Here is a 16,254-nt window from a genome sequence, read left to right as displayed (position 1 = left end):
TCGTAAATGGTAGTATACCGCGATCAGATGAAAGCACCTTAATATTCATTGTGTAGACCTCTATCATATATATATATGTATGCATATCGTGTCCTTTCCGGCGGCGCCCAATGTAGTGTCACTTTTGCATCGTCAAAGGACTGTTATGGTTCAATGATGAATCATCGAACCCTGCGTATCCATGGAAGACAATGCTGGTATAGGATCTCCCAACCAATGAGAGGGCCCATTGGCCAGTCCGAGCAGGAGACACGAACCCATGGTTACAGGATCTTGAGATAATCTTGGGGGCGAGATATCGATTGATTTCCACTACCGCCCTGCTCTTTAGCTTTCTTTTATGACCTCAAGCCTTTCCCGCAGCAAACTAGATTGTTATTGATCGTCAACTACCATATGCATGGATTGACATCGGGCTGAACAGTGACCGTCCAAGACAGCCCAAAACTCGCCGTCCATGACGGTCAACCGCAATGCCGCCGTCCGCGCCATCCCCGCAGTATTTTTGGCTGTGACCTCGATCACAGTCCTGCTCCGTTGCTATGTCCGTTTAAGGCTGGTAAAGGCCTTTGGATGGGATGATGGCCTCATGATCCTAGCCATGGTATGTGGCGACCTTGCGACAGCGGGTGAGATAGACCAGGCTGACATCTTCACAGGCCGTTTATGCCATGTTCTGTGGCGTCATGATCGGAGGCAGTATATACGGCACGGGAAAGCACTTCGCTGACTTAACGGCAAGCCACCGAGTTACTGCAATGGAGGTGTGTTCAATCATCGTTCTCGGCTCACGGTTCCTTCCAACTGACAACCTATTCAGTACTGGTGGCTCTGCGAGATCGGATACTGCTTCTCTTCCATCTTTTGCAAATGTTCAATATGCATCTTTCTCACTTGTATCACCATCAAGCGACCGCACCTCGCATTTCTCTACATCATCATGACTTGCACCGTCCTCATGGGGCTTGTGCTCATGTTTTCCCTCTTGCTGCAATGTCGTCCTGTTTCTTATTTCTGGACTAGGGTCGCCTTTGATCCCACTGTGGAGGGAACGTGTGTGAATATCGAGGTAGTCATTGCCCTGACCTGGGCATACAGTGCAGTTGCTGCGTGCTGTGATCTAGCGGTTGGGATAGTTCCATACTTCATTATTCGGAAGTTGAATATGCCGTGGCGGAGAAAAGTGGCTGCGATCGGTATCAGCAGCATCGGTTGCATGTGGGTAGCCTGATATATCTGTCTCGTATCACTTCCAGTTTCACTAACCGAGATTTTGATAGTGCCTGCTGTGCCGTCATTGTTCGCATTCCTTATGTGCCCACATTTGCCGACCCGGACTTCCTTTGTAAGACGCCCCTGTTATTGCATCTTATCCCCCCCCCCATTCCCATATTGACGCCCGTCTTCTTTGCGCAAGGATCTGATGCTAATTGAACATAGACGCCACTTATGAGGTGGCCGTTTGGTCTAATGTCGAGGTTGGCCTGGGGATATTCGCAGGTAGTCTGGCCACTCTACATCCGTTGCTCAAGCATCTTCGGACTATCCTCGCCAAGCCTGGAATGACGCGGTTGAGCTCACGCAGCTCGTCAGGGCCGGGGCCCACGGCTCCCAAGGCCGACTTTGTTTCTGTCTCTTCCTACCCATCAGCGCCCGTGTCCTTATTTCGCCCGGGGAATGTCATGAACACGACCACCACTATCCGAGGGGACGGGGCAGGGGTGACCCACCCCGATGCTTGTTCGCCTAGAGCCAGCTGTGATACTGGCATGCGTACAAATGACATTCTGATTCAACAGACCTTTAACCTGGATACCGGGTGGGAATTTAGGAATAGCAGTGTTGTGTGATAGACCCTAGTTTAATCTGGGTTGACAATATTTTTTTTATATCAGCTAAGACTTATCAGCTAAGACGATATGACCAGTTAGTTCAATTGGCTAGAGTCTTCAGGAAATGTTGCAAAGGCTCCCTGAAGTAGTTCCACAAAAATTAGCAGACGGCCTTGCTTCACTGGTCGATGGGACCACGTCATGGCAGGGCGGGGTTGGCTGTCGATCCCTCTTCCCCTCACCAGTTGTCCTGCGCACTTCACATCATTGATCCTCCATCCCAACCACAACAACTGAGTTCTCCGTGAGCATTATCTAGTGATTGAACGATGGCCGCATATCCTCGTCCTGACTTCCACCGCCCAGCCCTCAATTGGCTTTCCCTCGACGGTTCCTGGGACTTCATCTTCGACGATGCTGATACAGGCCTGAGTCAACGGTGGCATCAACTGGGTCTCCCTGCCGAAGAGGCCGCACAATCTAAGCGCCAGATAAATGTACCGTACGCTTTTCAAACACCAGCGTCCGGTATTGGGCTCTACGAGGCTCATGAAGTGCTCTGGTATGAACGAAGGGTCGCGGACATCCGCACCACGGATGAACAAGCAAAGGGGAACCGACTGATCCTTCGCTTCGGGGCGGTGGACTACGACTGTACTGTCTGGGTGGACGGACAGTTGGTTGGTGCTCATCGAGGTGGCCATGTGCCATTTGACATAGATGTGTCGGACGCATTTGGTGGCCAAGGAGGTTCGGACGCCCGGCGCCTCACGATTCGCGTCCGCGACTCTGCAACCGACCTCGGTCAACTGCGAGGGAAGCAATACTGGGGACCCGTCCCACAAGAAATTTTCTATACCCCTACTAGTGGCATATGGTTGTCCGTCTGGTTGGAAAGTGTGCCCCGGACGCGGCTGGGAAGTAGCAGTGACGGGACAGTCCTACGGTCGGATGACATTGAAGGGGGCGTTTTACGTGCACGACTCACAGTACTAGGCCGCCCTGTTGCCTCTGGATGTAGCGTTGAAATTGAAGCTAGTCTTGCAGGAAAACCAGTCACTCGTGGCAGAAAAGAGCTCCCGCGTGACAAGGACTGGGTGGACCTTGACATAGACATGCGTGTTCCACAAGTGGAACCTTTGAAGCAACAGAGTCCGTTCAACCATGCTGATTGTTGGCAAGGTAGTGTAGCTCTATGGGCACCAGAGCATCCAATTCTCTATGACCTGACCTTACGCCTCTACGACGCCTCGGGAAATCAAGTGGATACGGTCGAAACGACGACGGGCATGCGAAGCGTTTCTTGGACTCACGGCGATGGCACCTTCCGACTGAATGGAAAGCCGTGCTTTCAGACCCTCGTGCTGGACCAAGGATATTGGCCGGAGACCGGCCTGACTCCACCGTCTCAAGATGCTCTCCGAGCAGACATTGAAATGGCGAAGAAGATGGGTATCAATGGTTGCCGCAAGCACCAGAAGGTGGAAGATCCCGTGTTTCACTACTGGGCCGATCGGCTAGGATTTCTGGTCTGGGGTGAAATAGCCAATGCCTACGAGTTTAGCGACGAATACATCTCGCGCTTCAACAGCGAGTGGGTGGAGGCCGTGCGCAGGGATATCAATCACCCGTGCATAGTGGCATGGACCCCGTTCAACGAAAGCTGGGGCTATCCCTCCCTGAAGGACAACATTGACCAGCGCAACCATATTCGCTCAGTTTACTACCTGACCAAGTAAGTTATAGTTTCTTCTGTTCTGTAAAGTGGTGCATCGCTCATAAGTTCAGAACGCTGGATCCAACTCGGCCGATCAATGACAACTGCGGCTGGGAACATGTCGCAACCGACCTGACGACTTACCATGACTACTCCGACTTCCCTGTGCTGACAGAGACTTGTGCGGACTTCCAAAATGGCATCCTGGGCAAGAAGTCGAGCCGCGACATGTTTGTGCCCCCCATCCCAGCTACGCCATCTACTCCTTCGGACCCTGGTGCACAGCATGCCTCCGGGGCCCCCGTCATCTGTTCTGAATTTGGCGGAGTCAATATCATTCCTGCAAAGGGAACCACAGCAGGAGACCGGGACTGGGGATACACCACCGCTAGTGATCCAGAAGATTTGTTGAGTCGACTTGAAAAGCTAGTTATGGCAGTGGTGAAAGGAGGGCATTCGTGTGGATTGGTCTATACTCAATTGTATGCTCCCTCCTATGCTGTCTTGTGTATTATTGGTGATTCCCGACCGTGCAAGATATCAACAGCCGCGTTCTCCGATTCTAGATGGCTAATATCTTCATAGATGTGACATCGAACAAGAGGTAAATGGTCTCTATTCGTACGACAGGAAGGAGAAGGTGCCAGCTTCCCGGGTCAAGGCCATTATGGATTCCGCTCACCGCTACTACCACGAGAATGTGGCTCCAAAATAGACAAGAAATTCTTGCTAGAGCTCAGAAAGTACAGGAGAGGGTAAACGCTATGATAATCTTCTAAATGACAGTACTGCTGCCCGGCAGGCGGCAATCTATCCCTGCAATCTCTGTATCAAGACACACCTGGGTAGCTGGTGGTTATTACGAGCCGATGATGGAAACGCATCAATAGACAAGTTTGTGACAAGACAGATAGCCATGGGACAGGTAGAGAGAGTAATCTATCTTATAAGCTGCGATGACGATCGTAGCAACCTCAAGTTCAAGCCCTCAACCGGCTACAATTATTAATGGAATTTCCGTCTAAACCAAGCGCTCTACGCTTCCTTCTCTGATCCCTTGCTCGCCATGTTCCGAGTTGAAGTCCGCCGTGTATTGGACCGAGATCGCCGTAGTCTTCACAATGCCTGTCGGCGGTGCGCCGTCCTCACTACTGAGGCTGGTAACATCTGCTTCCGCGTATGGATAGTATTTTCGCATCTCTCTCTTGGCTGCGGCTTCTTCAGCACCCAGCATCGGTGGCTGGGTGGTTACCATCTCAAATGCGACCGAGGTATCGCCACGCGGAGCCGAAATCTTGACGTGAGATCGACGAGAGTACGATGTGGTGGAATTGGGAACATATTGGCGACCGGTTGAAGGGTAGGTAGCTCGACGTGAAGAGCCCAGCAGACGAGGTAAGTAGACACTAGCAATGGCCTTGAGACAAGGGGCACAAGCAGTTAGAACGGCGACATGGACCTCTACTGCCGAGCTACAGAAGCCAATGGAATAGGTGGCATCGTACACCGGGTGAGTCGGAAAGAAGCCTTGAGCAAGGAGAACTATCCGCCAGACTCCCACCCCCGTTGCTCTGTACTTGTTTAGCCATCTGGCCTTCATTTCCCTGGGAGACCATCCGCCACTTACACTGCGCCCATGCAGAGCACCACGCAGACAGCAATTTTCCTTCTTAGTGGCATGTGTAATCCCCAGGTAATTATGATGGGAATCGACAGAACAAGCACGTCGGTGAAGAGGTAGGTTGCCGCCGTCGCCACATAAAACGCCCCCTGATTGATGCAGGATCCGTTTGAGATGGAGAAGTCATAGACGTAGGCGACCGGACTGCACTGGAAAATATCCACAAAAAGGACCGCGACAAATAATGCGACCGTAATGAACATGGTGGACCATATGAGAATATTTACAAGCCGCGATTGGGATTCGAGGCGACGCAAAAACACGAGGATAGACAGCTTCACCATTGTGAGGCAAGGATTGTAGACTAGTTGATTCGCAAAGTTCCACTGGTCCAGTCAGTCAATGTCAGCGAAACAGGGCGGGGACAGTGATCCCCTACAATGAGTCCTAGCTTGATGTCATAGGATTTTGGGATGTCCCAGATATGAATTCCCACATAGTTCGTCTTGATATCTGTCTTGGTTAACAAGCAGTATAGAACGCATCGTAGTCTAGAGGATACCTACAATACCAGGAGGTGATTGATTGCCCGATGGCAAGAATCTGTCAAAGTCAGCATCCATGTAAGATGAATTCGAGCTAGGGCACTCTACATATCCGACCACAATCAGAATATCATCTTCTCGTGGTTAGCCAAAATGAGCCACTGAATAAGGGTGATTCCCACCTGCTCCCAAGCGCGACCGAGTCAAGTAGCGACTCCAGATCCGCAGCAGCACTGCGATTCCCCCCAGTACGGGGAAGGCCACAACCACGCCCAAGGCAGTCTTCTGGTGACCATCGTCCACCATGTTGGGCGTAGAGACAGACCGTAAAGGCCATCCGTCGACATCGAGGGGAATATTGTTTCCTGGATACAGCCCTGCTTAAGGTTATCTGCCGAACCCAAGGGAGGCGAACCGGGAATAAGTCCATGGAACGAACGAATAGATACTTTGTAGAAGCCTCTGTATGAAACGACACTACTGCAAGGTTTGATTAATGAACACTGCATTAGGCATAACACTACAATTGCACTGTGAGAGGTGGTGGTGAACATCCACCAGTCAAAGCTCGAGTAGTATATAGTCCGATTATTCTAGTGCTCGGTAGCTATCTGTTGACGGCTAGACTGGAGTTAGTAATAAGCGGAAATTTTTGTCCGACAAAGATCCACCTGTGGCATGTCCGACCCTATACCCAGAAAGGCATCGCACGCCAGACCATTGTATATTAGAGTCCAGAGAGGCGTGCACTTGCGGCGGGGGTCTCCGTCGGTTTTCCGGCGGAGATGACGGCCGTTGCGGCCCTCAATGTGGTAGGTTGGCAGGTCGGAGATGAGAGACGGCGAAGATGACAGGGGTATCAACAGGAATAGCCGGACTTCCGGGTACACTTTACTCTTAGGTGAATGGGAACGGAGACCGTGTGCATTTTGTAGCCGAGCCCATTCATCCGTATTCACATCTTAGACTCTATCAGGGCAACTATTTCTTTCCTCCGTCGGAGATTCCCCGCCCCCAGCCGCAACAACCCCATCCTTCCCTGTTGCATGAAATGTCGGTACTTGAACCTCATGCAGGAACGATAGTCGTCTGACTAACCGGCATATCAAGCCTTAACTAGTAGTTAACTATGGGGTATTCAGGCACGGATGACTCTGCGATCAGCTAGTTTTGCGGATCGCGGGCTCCGTCCATCACCCAGGAGAGAGCGATAGATGGATATCGTGAAGATGTTAATGTCCAAGCTTTTTTTTCCAGGGCGCAAATTTCTTTTCTCTCCCTTAGACTCCGACTGGATGATTAGTGGATCGAGTCCAGCTGTTGTGCTTCCCATCTAAGGCAGTGTCATTTCCGGGCTGCGCCGGCTCTTCCTGAGAGACCCAGTCCCGGCCTGGCCAAAACGTCTCAGAGCAGGAAGAGGAGGCACGGGGTTCTTGGGACTGTGGGATCGTGTCTCAGACTAAGTATGCTCATTCTGCCAATACTAGAGCAATCAGTGTCGCTTGTCTCGACACCAAGCTGACCGGCTCCCCCAACTGCTCCACAACCTCGCGCGGCCGGTGGAGGATAGCTTAATCTAATGCGGGTTGGGGGCCACCACGCCAGTGGTCGCCGGATACACTAAGGATAGTTAGCTCAGGTCGGTTACGATCTAGCGAGATAAAGCATCGTGACGGCTGCCGGTCGCATTGGCTTAAATACTGCTTGCCAGGAAGTGTTTCAAGCGGCTGTTCATTGGTGTCTTGGTTAATGGCTCCTTCAACATCTTTCCTCGTGGCGCTCGCCCTCGGCACTGCCTCCCAGGCCAGTGCGGCCTCCAGGACGGTCCCCGTTGCGGCCACAACCGTCCCAGCAGCCAACTCTGTGGCCAATGCTCCCTTCTTCGACAGTGAAATTCATCAACTTACAGGTGGCGTGCTAGCTCAGCTGCAGTCTGCGCTGGGAAATTCTACCGCCCTCTTCGAGTTCGGCCGGAATACCTCCACACGGACCCTCTCATCAGGCGAGTGCAAGGTCTTCCCCAGTGATGCAGCTTGGCCATCCGACTCGACATGGTCACTATTTGACCAGCTGCTGGGCGGCGCACTCATCAAGACAGTCCCATTAGCCGCATCCTGCTATCCATTCTGGCCCGAGTACAACGCAACTGAGTGCGACCATGTGTCGGACGACTGGACCATCTCCTACCTTCAGTGAGTCCATTCTGTGATACGCAGACTACTGGTTTCTCCTCATCAGAGCACATTGTATTGACAAAGCTGGATAGTGCAGCAGACCCCGCGTCAGTGATGTGGCCGCTGTTTGAGGGCCGCAGTTGCTTGCCACCCGACCTGACATCCGGATCCTGCACGTTGGGGGGCTACAGCAGTTACGCCGTTAACGTAAGCACGGTAGCGCAAATCCAGCTGTCCGTGAACTTTGCCCGTAATACTGGACTGCGCTTAGTCGCCAAAAATACTGGTCATGATTTCAATGGCAAATCTACTGGCGCCGGAGCCCTAGGCGTCTGGACGCATCACCTCAAAGATATCGTCTATTACGAGGACTATCGGCTCGGCAACTATAGCGGTCCTGCGGTAAAGATGGGTGCTGGTGTTCAGGCGTTCGAAATTTACGAGAAAGCCAATGAGCTTGGGTTTACTGCAGTAGGTGGCGAGGGCAAGACTGTGGGTGTGGCCGGTGGCTACGTGCTTGGAGGAGGTCATTCGCCTATGTCGAGTGTGTACGGATTGGCTGCGGATCAAGTGCTGGCACTGGAGGTAGTTCTGGCTAATGGCCGATTTGTCACCGTTACCGAGCAATCAGATCCCGATCTCTTCTGGGCCCTTCGTGGTGGAGGTGGCGGTAAGTTAAAAAGCCCATTGCAAATATGCTGACCGTATTACTGACGTGGACTAGGTACATACGGTATAGTCACGTCTATCATCTCTCGTGTCTACCCCAAAGTGCCCGTCACTGTCTCAACCTTCTCGTTCACTACTGGCACAAATGTTTCGGCCGATGCCTTCTGGGCGGGTGTGAGCGCGTACATGCAACGCTTTCCGGTTAACGCCGATGCTGGAACGTACGCCTACTTCTGGGTCATCTCAACGGGAACTGACGCGTTTGAATTCCTTATGAACCCCTACTTTGCGGTTAATCACACTGTAGCCGAGTTCAACTCTCTGATGCAGCCATGGTTTGACGAGTTGCATCAATTGGGCATCTCCTTCCAGCCGAACACGACCTACTACGATAACTTTTTTGACGCCTGGAACGCGGGCTTCCCGCTAGAGACCGTCGGTTCGGTGACCATGATGACCGGATCTCGACTGTTTCCACGCGCCAACTTCGAGGATCCAGCCCGATTCAACCAGACTGTGGCTGCTCTCCGCTCCACCGTTTCGGCCGGTTACTCCTTGCTGGCCTTTAACTTGAAAGCCGACTTGCTCGATGGAGTCTCCCCCAGCTCGGCCAACCCAGCCTTCCGCAAGACGCTGATGCACGCCATCACGTCGACCAGTTGGTCAAGTAATGCCACCAATGCCGAGATTCTGGAGGAGATGGAACATTTCACCTACAATATCCTGGGAGAGTGGCGGCACACTTGCCCGGAGGCGGGCGCCTACATGTCTGAGGCGGATGTCATGGAGCCGCACTTCCAGCAGGCATTCTATGGCTCTTACTATGATCGCCTGTATGCCCTGAAGCAAAAGTATGATCCTACAGGACTGTTTTACGCACCGACTGGAGTAGGTAGTGAGGACTGGAAGGTGCACAGCTTGGATGGGCTGCCGGATCAGAATGGCCGGTTATGTAAGGTGTGAACGGGATGTGTAAAGAGCAGCACTCACTTCTGTCGAACTCCTTGCCATTAGATCATGTATATATATCTGGCCTTTCCTAACTTAACAAAAGCGATAAGCATTATATTGACTAATAGTGAGCCACACTCAACCATGCTCACAAGAATGGAACATTTTTACTGACTGGGCTCAATCTTTAGGCTGCGGCAATGTGGCCGGAAGTGAAGAACTGCGACTTGTAAGCTTCCACTACGAGCGGATCCTGCACGGTTGGCCTACGCATAGCAGGATGCTGTCTCCGATCTTAAGACAGGCACTTGCGCATACCATTGCGGCCCGCCTAACACCCGCCGAACGTCGTGACAACGCATCCTCAATATGCTACTGGAGCGTTGTACCGTCTGATGAATGAGCAGCTAGGTCTTACACTTCAAACAACTCCGTTGGTATTGGATTATGAAAGGCTTTACGCAATCTACTCGGCGCACTGTCTGGTGATATCGCAGGCTAATTTCTCGGCCAAGGCATCTGTCCATGGTAAGCCAGATATAATTAGTAAAGGAGGTTGCGGATTGTAGCTTACAAATTGTAGCCTGCGGGTGACCCGGAGGCAGAAGAGGGAAAATTGAAGCGTCGACTACCCGCAGCCCCTGCACTCCAAACACGCGGCCCTGGGTATCCACCACGGCCATTGGATCGTCAGCAGTTCCCATAGCACACGTGCACGAGGCATGCGAGATGGAATTGGCATTGCGCCTGACAGTGACTTCAATCTCCGAGTCGGTCTCAACTGAATCTCCCGGAAACGCTTCCGGGCCAATTACCACCGGATCGAGGCCACTTGTTTGCCAGAACTGCCGCGCCCGCTTGAGGCCTGCTACCATAACCTCAATGTCTGCCGATGCAGTGAGCCAGTTTGGGTTGATTAGAGGCGGGACGGCAACATCCCTGGAGGTGATTGTCACGTTGCCGCGGGACTGCGATATTGCAAGGCCAAACACAATGGAGGCGTAGTTCAAATCATCATCAGGCTCCTGTATTCCATCTTCCCTCCCCCCTCTATACCCTGCCATCAGAACATACTCAATCTCGGGCCAGTCCGACGGATACTGGTCAAGGAACTCTCGGGTATCGTTGGACAACTGCGCCCGCAGATCATGGGGGATTTTTTCCCACGCCAGGGCCTCAACTCCGGGGCTGGTATAGGGTCCAGCTGCCAGCTCCTCAAACTGCTGTGCTGCCTCGGCCTGTGCCTCCGGGGAATTCATCGCAGACTCTGTAACCACATTAACAGGGCGCGCCACGAACGACAGGACTTGGTCCTGCAGATTTTGGCCGACGCCTGCCCGGTCAGCCACTACAGGAATACCCAGTGGATTGAGAACCTCAGCAGGCCCAACACCAGATACCATCAGTAATTGCGGTGAGCCAAAGGCCCCTGCGGAGAGAATGATCTCTTTGGTCGCGTTCAACTGGTAGGTAAATCCCCCGGTCTCCACCATCACGGCTGTTGCCCGTTGACCACCATCGAAGAGGATCCGCTTAGCCCGGGTTGACTGATAGACCTGGTAGTTGGGGCGACTCAAGGCACTCCTCAAGAACGCTGTCTCGGATGACTCCCGCAGCATCGTGGAAGCGTTAATGGTTAGCAGAGTATACCCCGAGCCCAGTAGCGAGCCACTCTGGAATCCGGGAATCATTGACAATCCCACACTCTTCATGCCCTGAAGAGCCCACGAAGTAAAGGCCTGGGCGTAGTGGGAGTAGGTCACAGACAGTGGACCCGCGCCAGTGCCCAGCACGCTAGCATCATACCAAGGGGTGGTGTTGGCTAAACGCAGGGACTGATCCGGCGGGGTGAAGTGTAAGCTTTTTTCAAAGAAGGGCAGCAGGTTGTCGAAAGTGAAGCTGTCATCGTTCACCGCATCCGCCCATTTCTGATACGCTCCTTTTGTGCCCCTGTGGAATACCATTCTATTGCGGGCGGAACTGCCTCCCAGGCACTTACCCTGCGGGTAGTGTACCTGTGCATCGTAAAGTCCCTGTTGCCAACAAATCCGTCAGCGCTTGGCATATCTTATTCTGCCGATTGCCCTGAACTACGTACCTCTTGCGGGGTAGTGACATATCCCCAGTCAATCAAAGGTTGCCAGTCAGATGGGGATGGACCACTGTATTCTCCGGCACTGGCAGGGACCTGGCTTAGATTACCATTGTCAATCTCGTAGAAACCTCCTGCTTCTATGACAGCCACCGAGCCGTTCTGCTGCTCGGCTAGTCGCGTGGCCAGCGTCAAACCCGCGGTTCCACCTCCTACCACGATGTAGTCGAAAGTTGCATTGGTCCCAGGAACACCGAATGAGGACCCCAGAGGCCTTTGTCCCAGCGCGTGGGCGGAGGCAATCAGCACTGCCCCCAAGCTAGCTTTGAGCACAATGCGCATGTTGGATGTTGTATGAATACCCCATGAAGCCTGCAAAGTCAGTGGGGATTCGAAGAGATAGCTCAAAGGTCTGGCGACTCCTGTCTCTGCAAGGGCGGAGGGGCCCTGGTGTATAAAGTAATTGTCACCCATTGCTCTGGCGCCTGTGAAGCTCCCGTAAACGGAATGTGGATGTTTGTGCTCGTGGAATTTAACGTCACTTGCTGGAATGTTGGTGAATGATCCGCGGCGGCTTTGCGGTCAGCGTTCCAGTGATAATAATGCCGTGGCTTAGGCAAATGAAAAAGCCGGTATTTGCTGTAAGATGGTATGCAACAGTGATCGATTTTTCGGGATACTACTGCTATGCTGAGTAACACGCGTTCAATAGTAGGGTTATTATGTACACAATGCCTCGAAGCGACTACGGATGGCTGCTTGTGACACCTAACCCGCATATTCCACCTCTTACTTATCGTGCCACAGCATACTTCATCCACAGTGGGTCCTGCAGCAGGCGTTCCAAGCAGCTCTCTTCCACTCCTACCAACACCTCCATCCCCCGCTCTGGTGGCGCCGGCAACACGAGTTGCAGACCGTTGATGACACCAATGTGAGGGGCTCGCACCGCGCCGATATGGTGGCCCATGAGGGGACCCCATTCCAGTCCATATAACTGGAAGTTGATCCAGGAAGTCTGTACGCAGTTGAACCCAGGGACATCCAGGAATGCCGTGGGCACCAGGCAGTCCACATCCTCCAACTGCTCTACCAGTGCGACCAGGTCATCCGTGAACTGCCGGTCGGCGCGGAGTACTTCTTTACGGATCAGGATGGCTAGATCCGCAAGGCTAGCGGAGCCCAGAATGGTGCGAATCGGGAGGGAAACCCCGAGATACTCCAGAAAGCATCCCAAGGTCTCCGGGTGAACAGGCGGATCGGTCCGTAGGCGCCCGTCGATCGCGAGATTGAAAACGGATACGGGATCACCCTGGAGAGTATCCAGGGGCCACTGCACAGCCATCACCGTCCTCCAGAGCAGCGCCGATAGGGCGTCATTGGTAGAAATCCAAGTTTGGTCTGAGGTCATGGTCGCATGAGCGGGAGACGCTGCCTCCTTCAGTGCCGTCAGCGCTGCAGGGGAGAAATAGAAGACTTGAGTGCGATGGTTCTGGGCCAGCATCTTAGGGGGTGCTCCGGCCGATGCAGATGGAAGCAATGTGTACTGCGGATGAGTGCCCAGTGAGCCGGGATTACGTCCAGATGCCCGCATTGCGCATTCGCGATCTCTGAAAGTCGCTTCTGGGAGCTCGATGGGTTCAGGAATGGCCATGCCCTGAGCACGACGACACTCCTCCGCCCAAACCTTCATCCACACCTGGTACGTCGTGCCGTCACCAACCACATGCAACACGCACCAATTCAATAGCAGGCCACCGGGGATGAAGTTGGCCTGCAAGAGAGATACTGGCAATCGCTCTCCCGGAGTGGGCCATACAGAGCGGCGGCATAGCACGTCGGCATCAAAGAAAGCCACCGGAAACGCCCTGGCCTGAAGCTTTGCGTATGTGGTCGGAAATTTGCCGGGCGCACGGAGATCTCGGGTCACTATCGGCTCGATGTATCCCTCGAGGAGGCGTTGGAGGCGAAGGACACCTCGTTGTGTTGTGCGATGGTCCGGCACCGCCTCGCACGCCATAACCGGTAGCCGGCGAGTGGTGGCCACGTAGCTCACCCGGAGAATCTCGACCACCTGGTCAAGATCATAGTCATCTCCAAGTGGGAAGGGAAAGATGTACCGCACATAGCCCTTGGGACCGATACGTTCTAACGCCGTGAGGCTCGGGATGTCGCTCGCTTCAGCTATCGAACCCATTGCAACACATGAAATGATGCCTCCAAAAGTATGTCGTATGGAAAAGAGGGTCAGCATCCCGACATGCAAGCCAGGTACAGGCACATCATCCTCGAATTAATACCTTTCTCTTGAGCAGAACCCAGCAGACGGTTCATGGACCGGAGAGGCAGCGACGGCACTAAAATGCATCCTGTTGCGACGACATCAGGCCAGGCTTCCCAATACGTCAACTGACAGGAGAAAGCGATATCCAATCGAGAATATGATTGGCCGTGATACTGGCTTGGGTTATCTATCACTGGCGAAAACTTGGATTCTTTGCTTAACCGCCGTTTTATCCGTCGGAGAGCAGCGGAAAAATTGTGATCGTCGCAACGATCCCTGTCAGCTGTCAGCACTAACGCACAGCTAACATGCTAAAAGCGACACCGTCGTTCATCCCAATGTGCCATCCATTGACTATAGACTTAAGTTGAAAGGAAGCCCCTGCTAGCTTCGTGAGTGTTAGGAAAAAGGAGCAAATAGCGTCTCCTTACCAACCCGACTGATGGCTGTCTGCTCTAGGCCACTGCAAAATAATAACCCCTTTAATATTTCCTTGCTGCACATAGCATCGGCTTAGCCGCAATATAGAAGCTGAGAAAGAGCATCATATTGCTCCAGCTTATCTTATTAATCCAGACATGGACATCAGGGACCTAAATCCAAGTATAATAGCCGTCTTCGGTCAACCTCCTGCCCACATCGATCTAGCTGATAGCCAAGTACGTCGAGACAATACAGCCGTTATTATTTTGCTGGTCCTCAGCATAATTGCAGTGGGTCTCCGGTTCATCGCGAGACTGGCCGTGCGGAATCCTTTTCAACTGGACGACTGGTTGATTCTGGTGTCCTTGGTGCGTGAACAACATGAGTCAATCCGCAATTGGTCTTCAAGCCCTAACATCGATATCGCTACTTACCAGGTTTTTGTTGCAGCCACAGCAGGGCTAAGTCTAGCGGGTAGAGCGCGAAATACTTCCTATTCCCCTAGATACGTCGGCTTCTAAAACGCGTCAAAAATCTAGGCGGCGCATTTGGCGCTGGAAAGCATGTATGGGCAGCATCTCTGGCCGATGTGTCGACAATTTTCAAGGTACGATTGTGCGATACTTTCGGTATAATATGTGGTAGCTCACCAGGCAGATCCTGTTCACATACACCTTTATGTATGCTGCCGGATGTTCAGCATATAAACTCTCGATCCTCTTCTTCTACCGCCGAATCTTTGTAGCTGTTCATCAGCCTCTCTCCCTCCGAATCTCCGTTTTATTTGGATTTGTGCTCGCGCTCTCTTACCCTGTTATTGTCTGGGTGGCCATGGGGAACTGCTGCAAACCGCTGTCCTATTTCTGGAATCAGTTCCAGGGTGCGTCGGGAACGTGCATTGACACTGACACATTCTTTCTCGCAACCGGGGTGGTCAACATGATCAACGACATTATAATCCTTATCATCCCCTTTCCACAAATTGCGAAGCTCCAAATGAACCGCCGGAAGAAGATTGCTGTCAGCCTAATTCTTGCGTTGGGTAGCTTGTGAGTGTGCCATACTCCCAGTTTGGAACACCCCTAACGTACCTTGCAGCGTTTGCGTAGCCAGTGCCGTGCGCATATATGTTCTATATCGATTCACCCAAGCTCGTGATATTACTTGGATGATGGGACCGCTGTTCATCTGGTCCAGTATTGAACCATCTGTAGCTATTGTTTGCGCCTGTCTCCCTCATCTCGGACCACTGGCGCGTCTCACCCGCATTCGGTTACTGTCCAGTCAAGGAAGCAAAGGCAATCAATTCCCCTTCTCAGGGTCTCCACGGAAGCCTTCACGCTGTCATGGAGGCCGGGCCCACTGGCAGGCTGGCATACGACTTAGCCAGCCTGGACGCGTAAGGACGCTAACCTCTACCTGCGAGGTAGCTGAAGACGAGGTTGGGCTCGCCAACCTTGGGACGGATGACACGACAGCACAGCATACGCCATCTCTGCGCTCAACATTGGGATGCCCCATTCCAGATCACTCCATTGTCGTCCGATCTAGCTTGGAGCAATCCGTTTCCTGTCGCTAGACCAGGGGGTGTGGCAGAGTATGCACGGCACGGATAGTGGGGATAAATGTCGTAGTCACGACAGATTATGGTGCATACGAGTACGCCAGCTAAGCTTAGATAGCATCAACAAGGACCTGTGACTAACACGGCGGGGCAATGATAAGAAAGGGTCGAGAGACAACGCTTGCTCTCCTCCCGGCTGTCATGTTTACCTGAAACACTACCGAAACCGGGCCAAGGGTCTCTGAGCCTCACCCAGAGTCCGATCTACATGTATGTCACTACTGATTGAGTGACAAATCAGCATGGTGAAAGCGTAGTTCCGGCAAGCTCTATGGGTGAGGGATTCTTTTCTACCTGGAGCTAGGATTGTTGTGGCTCAAGC

The 16,254-nt window shown here is 52.7% G+C and overlaps 7 protein-coding genes across 7 annotated transcripts; 4 read left to right on the top strand and 3 right to left on the bottom strand.

The window, feature by feature from the left end:
- The first annotated feature begins 346 nt into the window (after positions 1 to 346).
- BO88DRAFT_73662 (uncharacterized protein) lies at positions 347 to 2,006 on the top strand. Its single transcript, XM_025713097.1, has 5 exons — positions 347 to 604; positions 660 to 764; positions 821 to 1,218; positions 1,281 to 1,345; positions 1,441 to 2,006. The coding sequence occupies exons 1-5, from the start codon at positions 458 to 460 to the stop codon at positions 1,848 to 1,850; spliced, it is 1,125 nt and encodes a 374-aa protein (XP_025561866.1). The 5' UTR covers positions 347 to 457; the 3' UTR covers positions 1,851 to 2,006.
- On the top strand, positions 2,007 to 4,440 carry BO88DRAFT_73663 (glycoside hydrolase family 2 protein). The gene is made up of 3 exons (XM_025713098.1): positions 2,007 to 3,567; positions 3,621 to 4,031; positions 4,135 to 4,440. Exons 1-3 carry the CDS (start codon positions 2,162 to 2,164, stop codon positions 4,262 to 4,264), a joined length of 1,947 nt encoding a protein of 648 aa, XP_025561865.1. The 5' UTR covers positions 2,007 to 2,161; the 3' UTR covers positions 4,265 to 4,440.
- On the bottom strand, positions 4,376 to 6,144 carry BO88DRAFT_465114 (uncharacterized protein). Its single transcript, XM_025711389.1, has 4 exons — positions 5,898 to 6,144; positions 5,610 to 5,683; positions 5,177 to 5,556; positions 4,376 to 5,120 (listed from the first exon to the last, which is right to left on the bottom strand). Exons 1-4 carry the CDS (start codon positions 6,019 to 6,021, stop codon positions 4,571 to 4,573), a joined length of 1,128 nt encoding a protein of 375 aa, XP_025561864.1. The 5' UTR covers positions 6,022 to 6,144; the 3' UTR covers positions 4,376 to 4,570.
- A 1,320-nt stretch (positions 6,145 to 7,464) lies between these two features.
- BO88DRAFT_465100 (FAD-dependent oxidoreductase) lies at positions 7,465 to 9,677 on the top strand (the record flags this gene model as incomplete). Its single annotated transcript, XM_025711388.1, has 3 exons — positions 7,465 to 7,907; positions 7,982 to 8,559; positions 8,614 to 9,677. The coding sequence occupies 3 exons, from the start codon at positions 7,465 to 7,467 to the stop codon at positions 9,519 to 9,521; spliced, it is 1,929 nt and encodes a 642-aa protein (XP_025561863.1). The 3' UTR covers positions 9,522 to 9,677.
- A 298-nt stretch (positions 9,678 to 9,975) lies between these two features.
- Positions 9,976 to 11,998, bottom strand: BO88DRAFT_465094 (GMC family oxidoreductase; the record flags this gene model as incomplete). The annotated part of the gene is made up of 3 exons (XM_025711387.1): positions 11,608 to 11,998; positions 10,084 to 11,542; positions 9,976 to 10,028 (listed from the first exon to the last, which is right to left on the bottom strand). Exons 1-3 carry the CDS (start codon positions 11,941 to 11,943, stop codon positions 9,976 to 9,978), a joined length of 1,848 nt encoding a protein of 615 aa, XP_025561862.1. The 5' UTR covers positions 11,944 to 11,998.
- Positions 11,999 to 12,394: 396 nt separating this feature from the next.
- BO88DRAFT_342869 (uncharacterized protein) lies at positions 12,395 to 13,798 on the bottom strand (the record flags this gene model as incomplete). Its single annotated transcript, XM_025703158.1, has 1 exon — positions 12,395 to 13,798. The coding sequence occupies one exon, from the start codon at positions 13,796 to 13,798 to the stop codon at positions 12,395 to 12,397; it is 1,404 nt and encodes a 467-aa protein (XP_025561861.1).
- Positions 13,799 to 14,463: 665 nt separating this feature from the next.
- On the top strand, positions 14,464 to 15,887 carry BO88DRAFT_465092 (uncharacterized protein; the record flags this gene model as incomplete). Its single annotated transcript, XM_025711386.1, has 4 exons — positions 14,464 to 14,782; positions 14,848 to 15,002; positions 15,054 to 15,238; positions 15,407 to 15,887. 4 exons carry the CDS (start codon positions 14,464 to 14,466, stop codon positions 15,885 to 15,887), a joined length of 1,140 nt encoding a protein of 379 aa, XP_025561860.1.
- Between the last annotated feature and the right edge of the window lie 367 nt (positions 15,888 to 16,254).

This window comes from Aspergillus vadensis, assembly GCF_003184925.1.
Source record: "Aspergillus vadensis CBS 113365 unplaced genomic scaffold BO88scaffold_15, whole genome shotgun sequence".
NCBI lineage: Eukaryota > Fungi > Ascomycota > Eurotiomycetes > Eurotiales > Aspergillaceae > Aspergillus > Aspergillus vadensis.
The sequence above is the reverse complement of the archived record's forward strand: the minus strand, read 5'-3'. Positions and strand labels throughout refer to the sequence as shown.

Coding starts and splice junctions, on each gene's coding strand:
- BO88DRAFT_73662 (XM_025713097.1), top strand. CDS start 458: ATGACGGTCAACCGCAATGCCGCCGTCCGCGCCATCCCCGCAGTATTT. Junction 605..659: donor GCCTCATGATCCTAGCCATG/GTATGTGGCGAC, acceptor ACATCTTCACAG/GCCGTTTATGCCATGTTCTG. Junction 765..820: donor ACCGAGTTACTGCAATGGAG/GTGTGTTCAATC, acceptor CAACCTATTCAG/TACTGGTGGCTCTGCGAGAT.
- BO88DRAFT_73663 (XM_025713098.1), top strand. CDS start 2,162: ATGGCCGCATATCCTCGTCCTGACTTCCACCGCCCAGCCCTCAATTGG. Junction 3,568..3,620: donor TCAGTTTACTACCTGACCAA/GTAAGTTATAGT, acceptor TCATAAGTTCAG/AACGCTGGATCCAACTCGGC. Junction 4,032..4,134: donor GGATTGGTCTATACTCAATT/GTATGCTCCCTC, acceptor ATATCTTCATAG/ATGTGACATCGAACAAGAGG.
- BO88DRAFT_465114 (XM_025711389.1), bottom strand. CDS start 6,021: ATGGTGGACGATGGTCACCAGAAGACTGCCTTGGGCGTGGTTGTGGCC. Junction 5,684..5,897: donor TCGGTCGCGCTTGGGAGCAG/GTGGGAATCACC, acceptor TAACCAAGACAG/ATATCAAGACGAACTATGTG. Junction 5,121..5,176: donor GTGCTCTGCATGGGCGCAGT/GTAAGTGGCGGA, acceptor AAACAAGTACAG/AGCAACGGGGGTGGGAGTCT.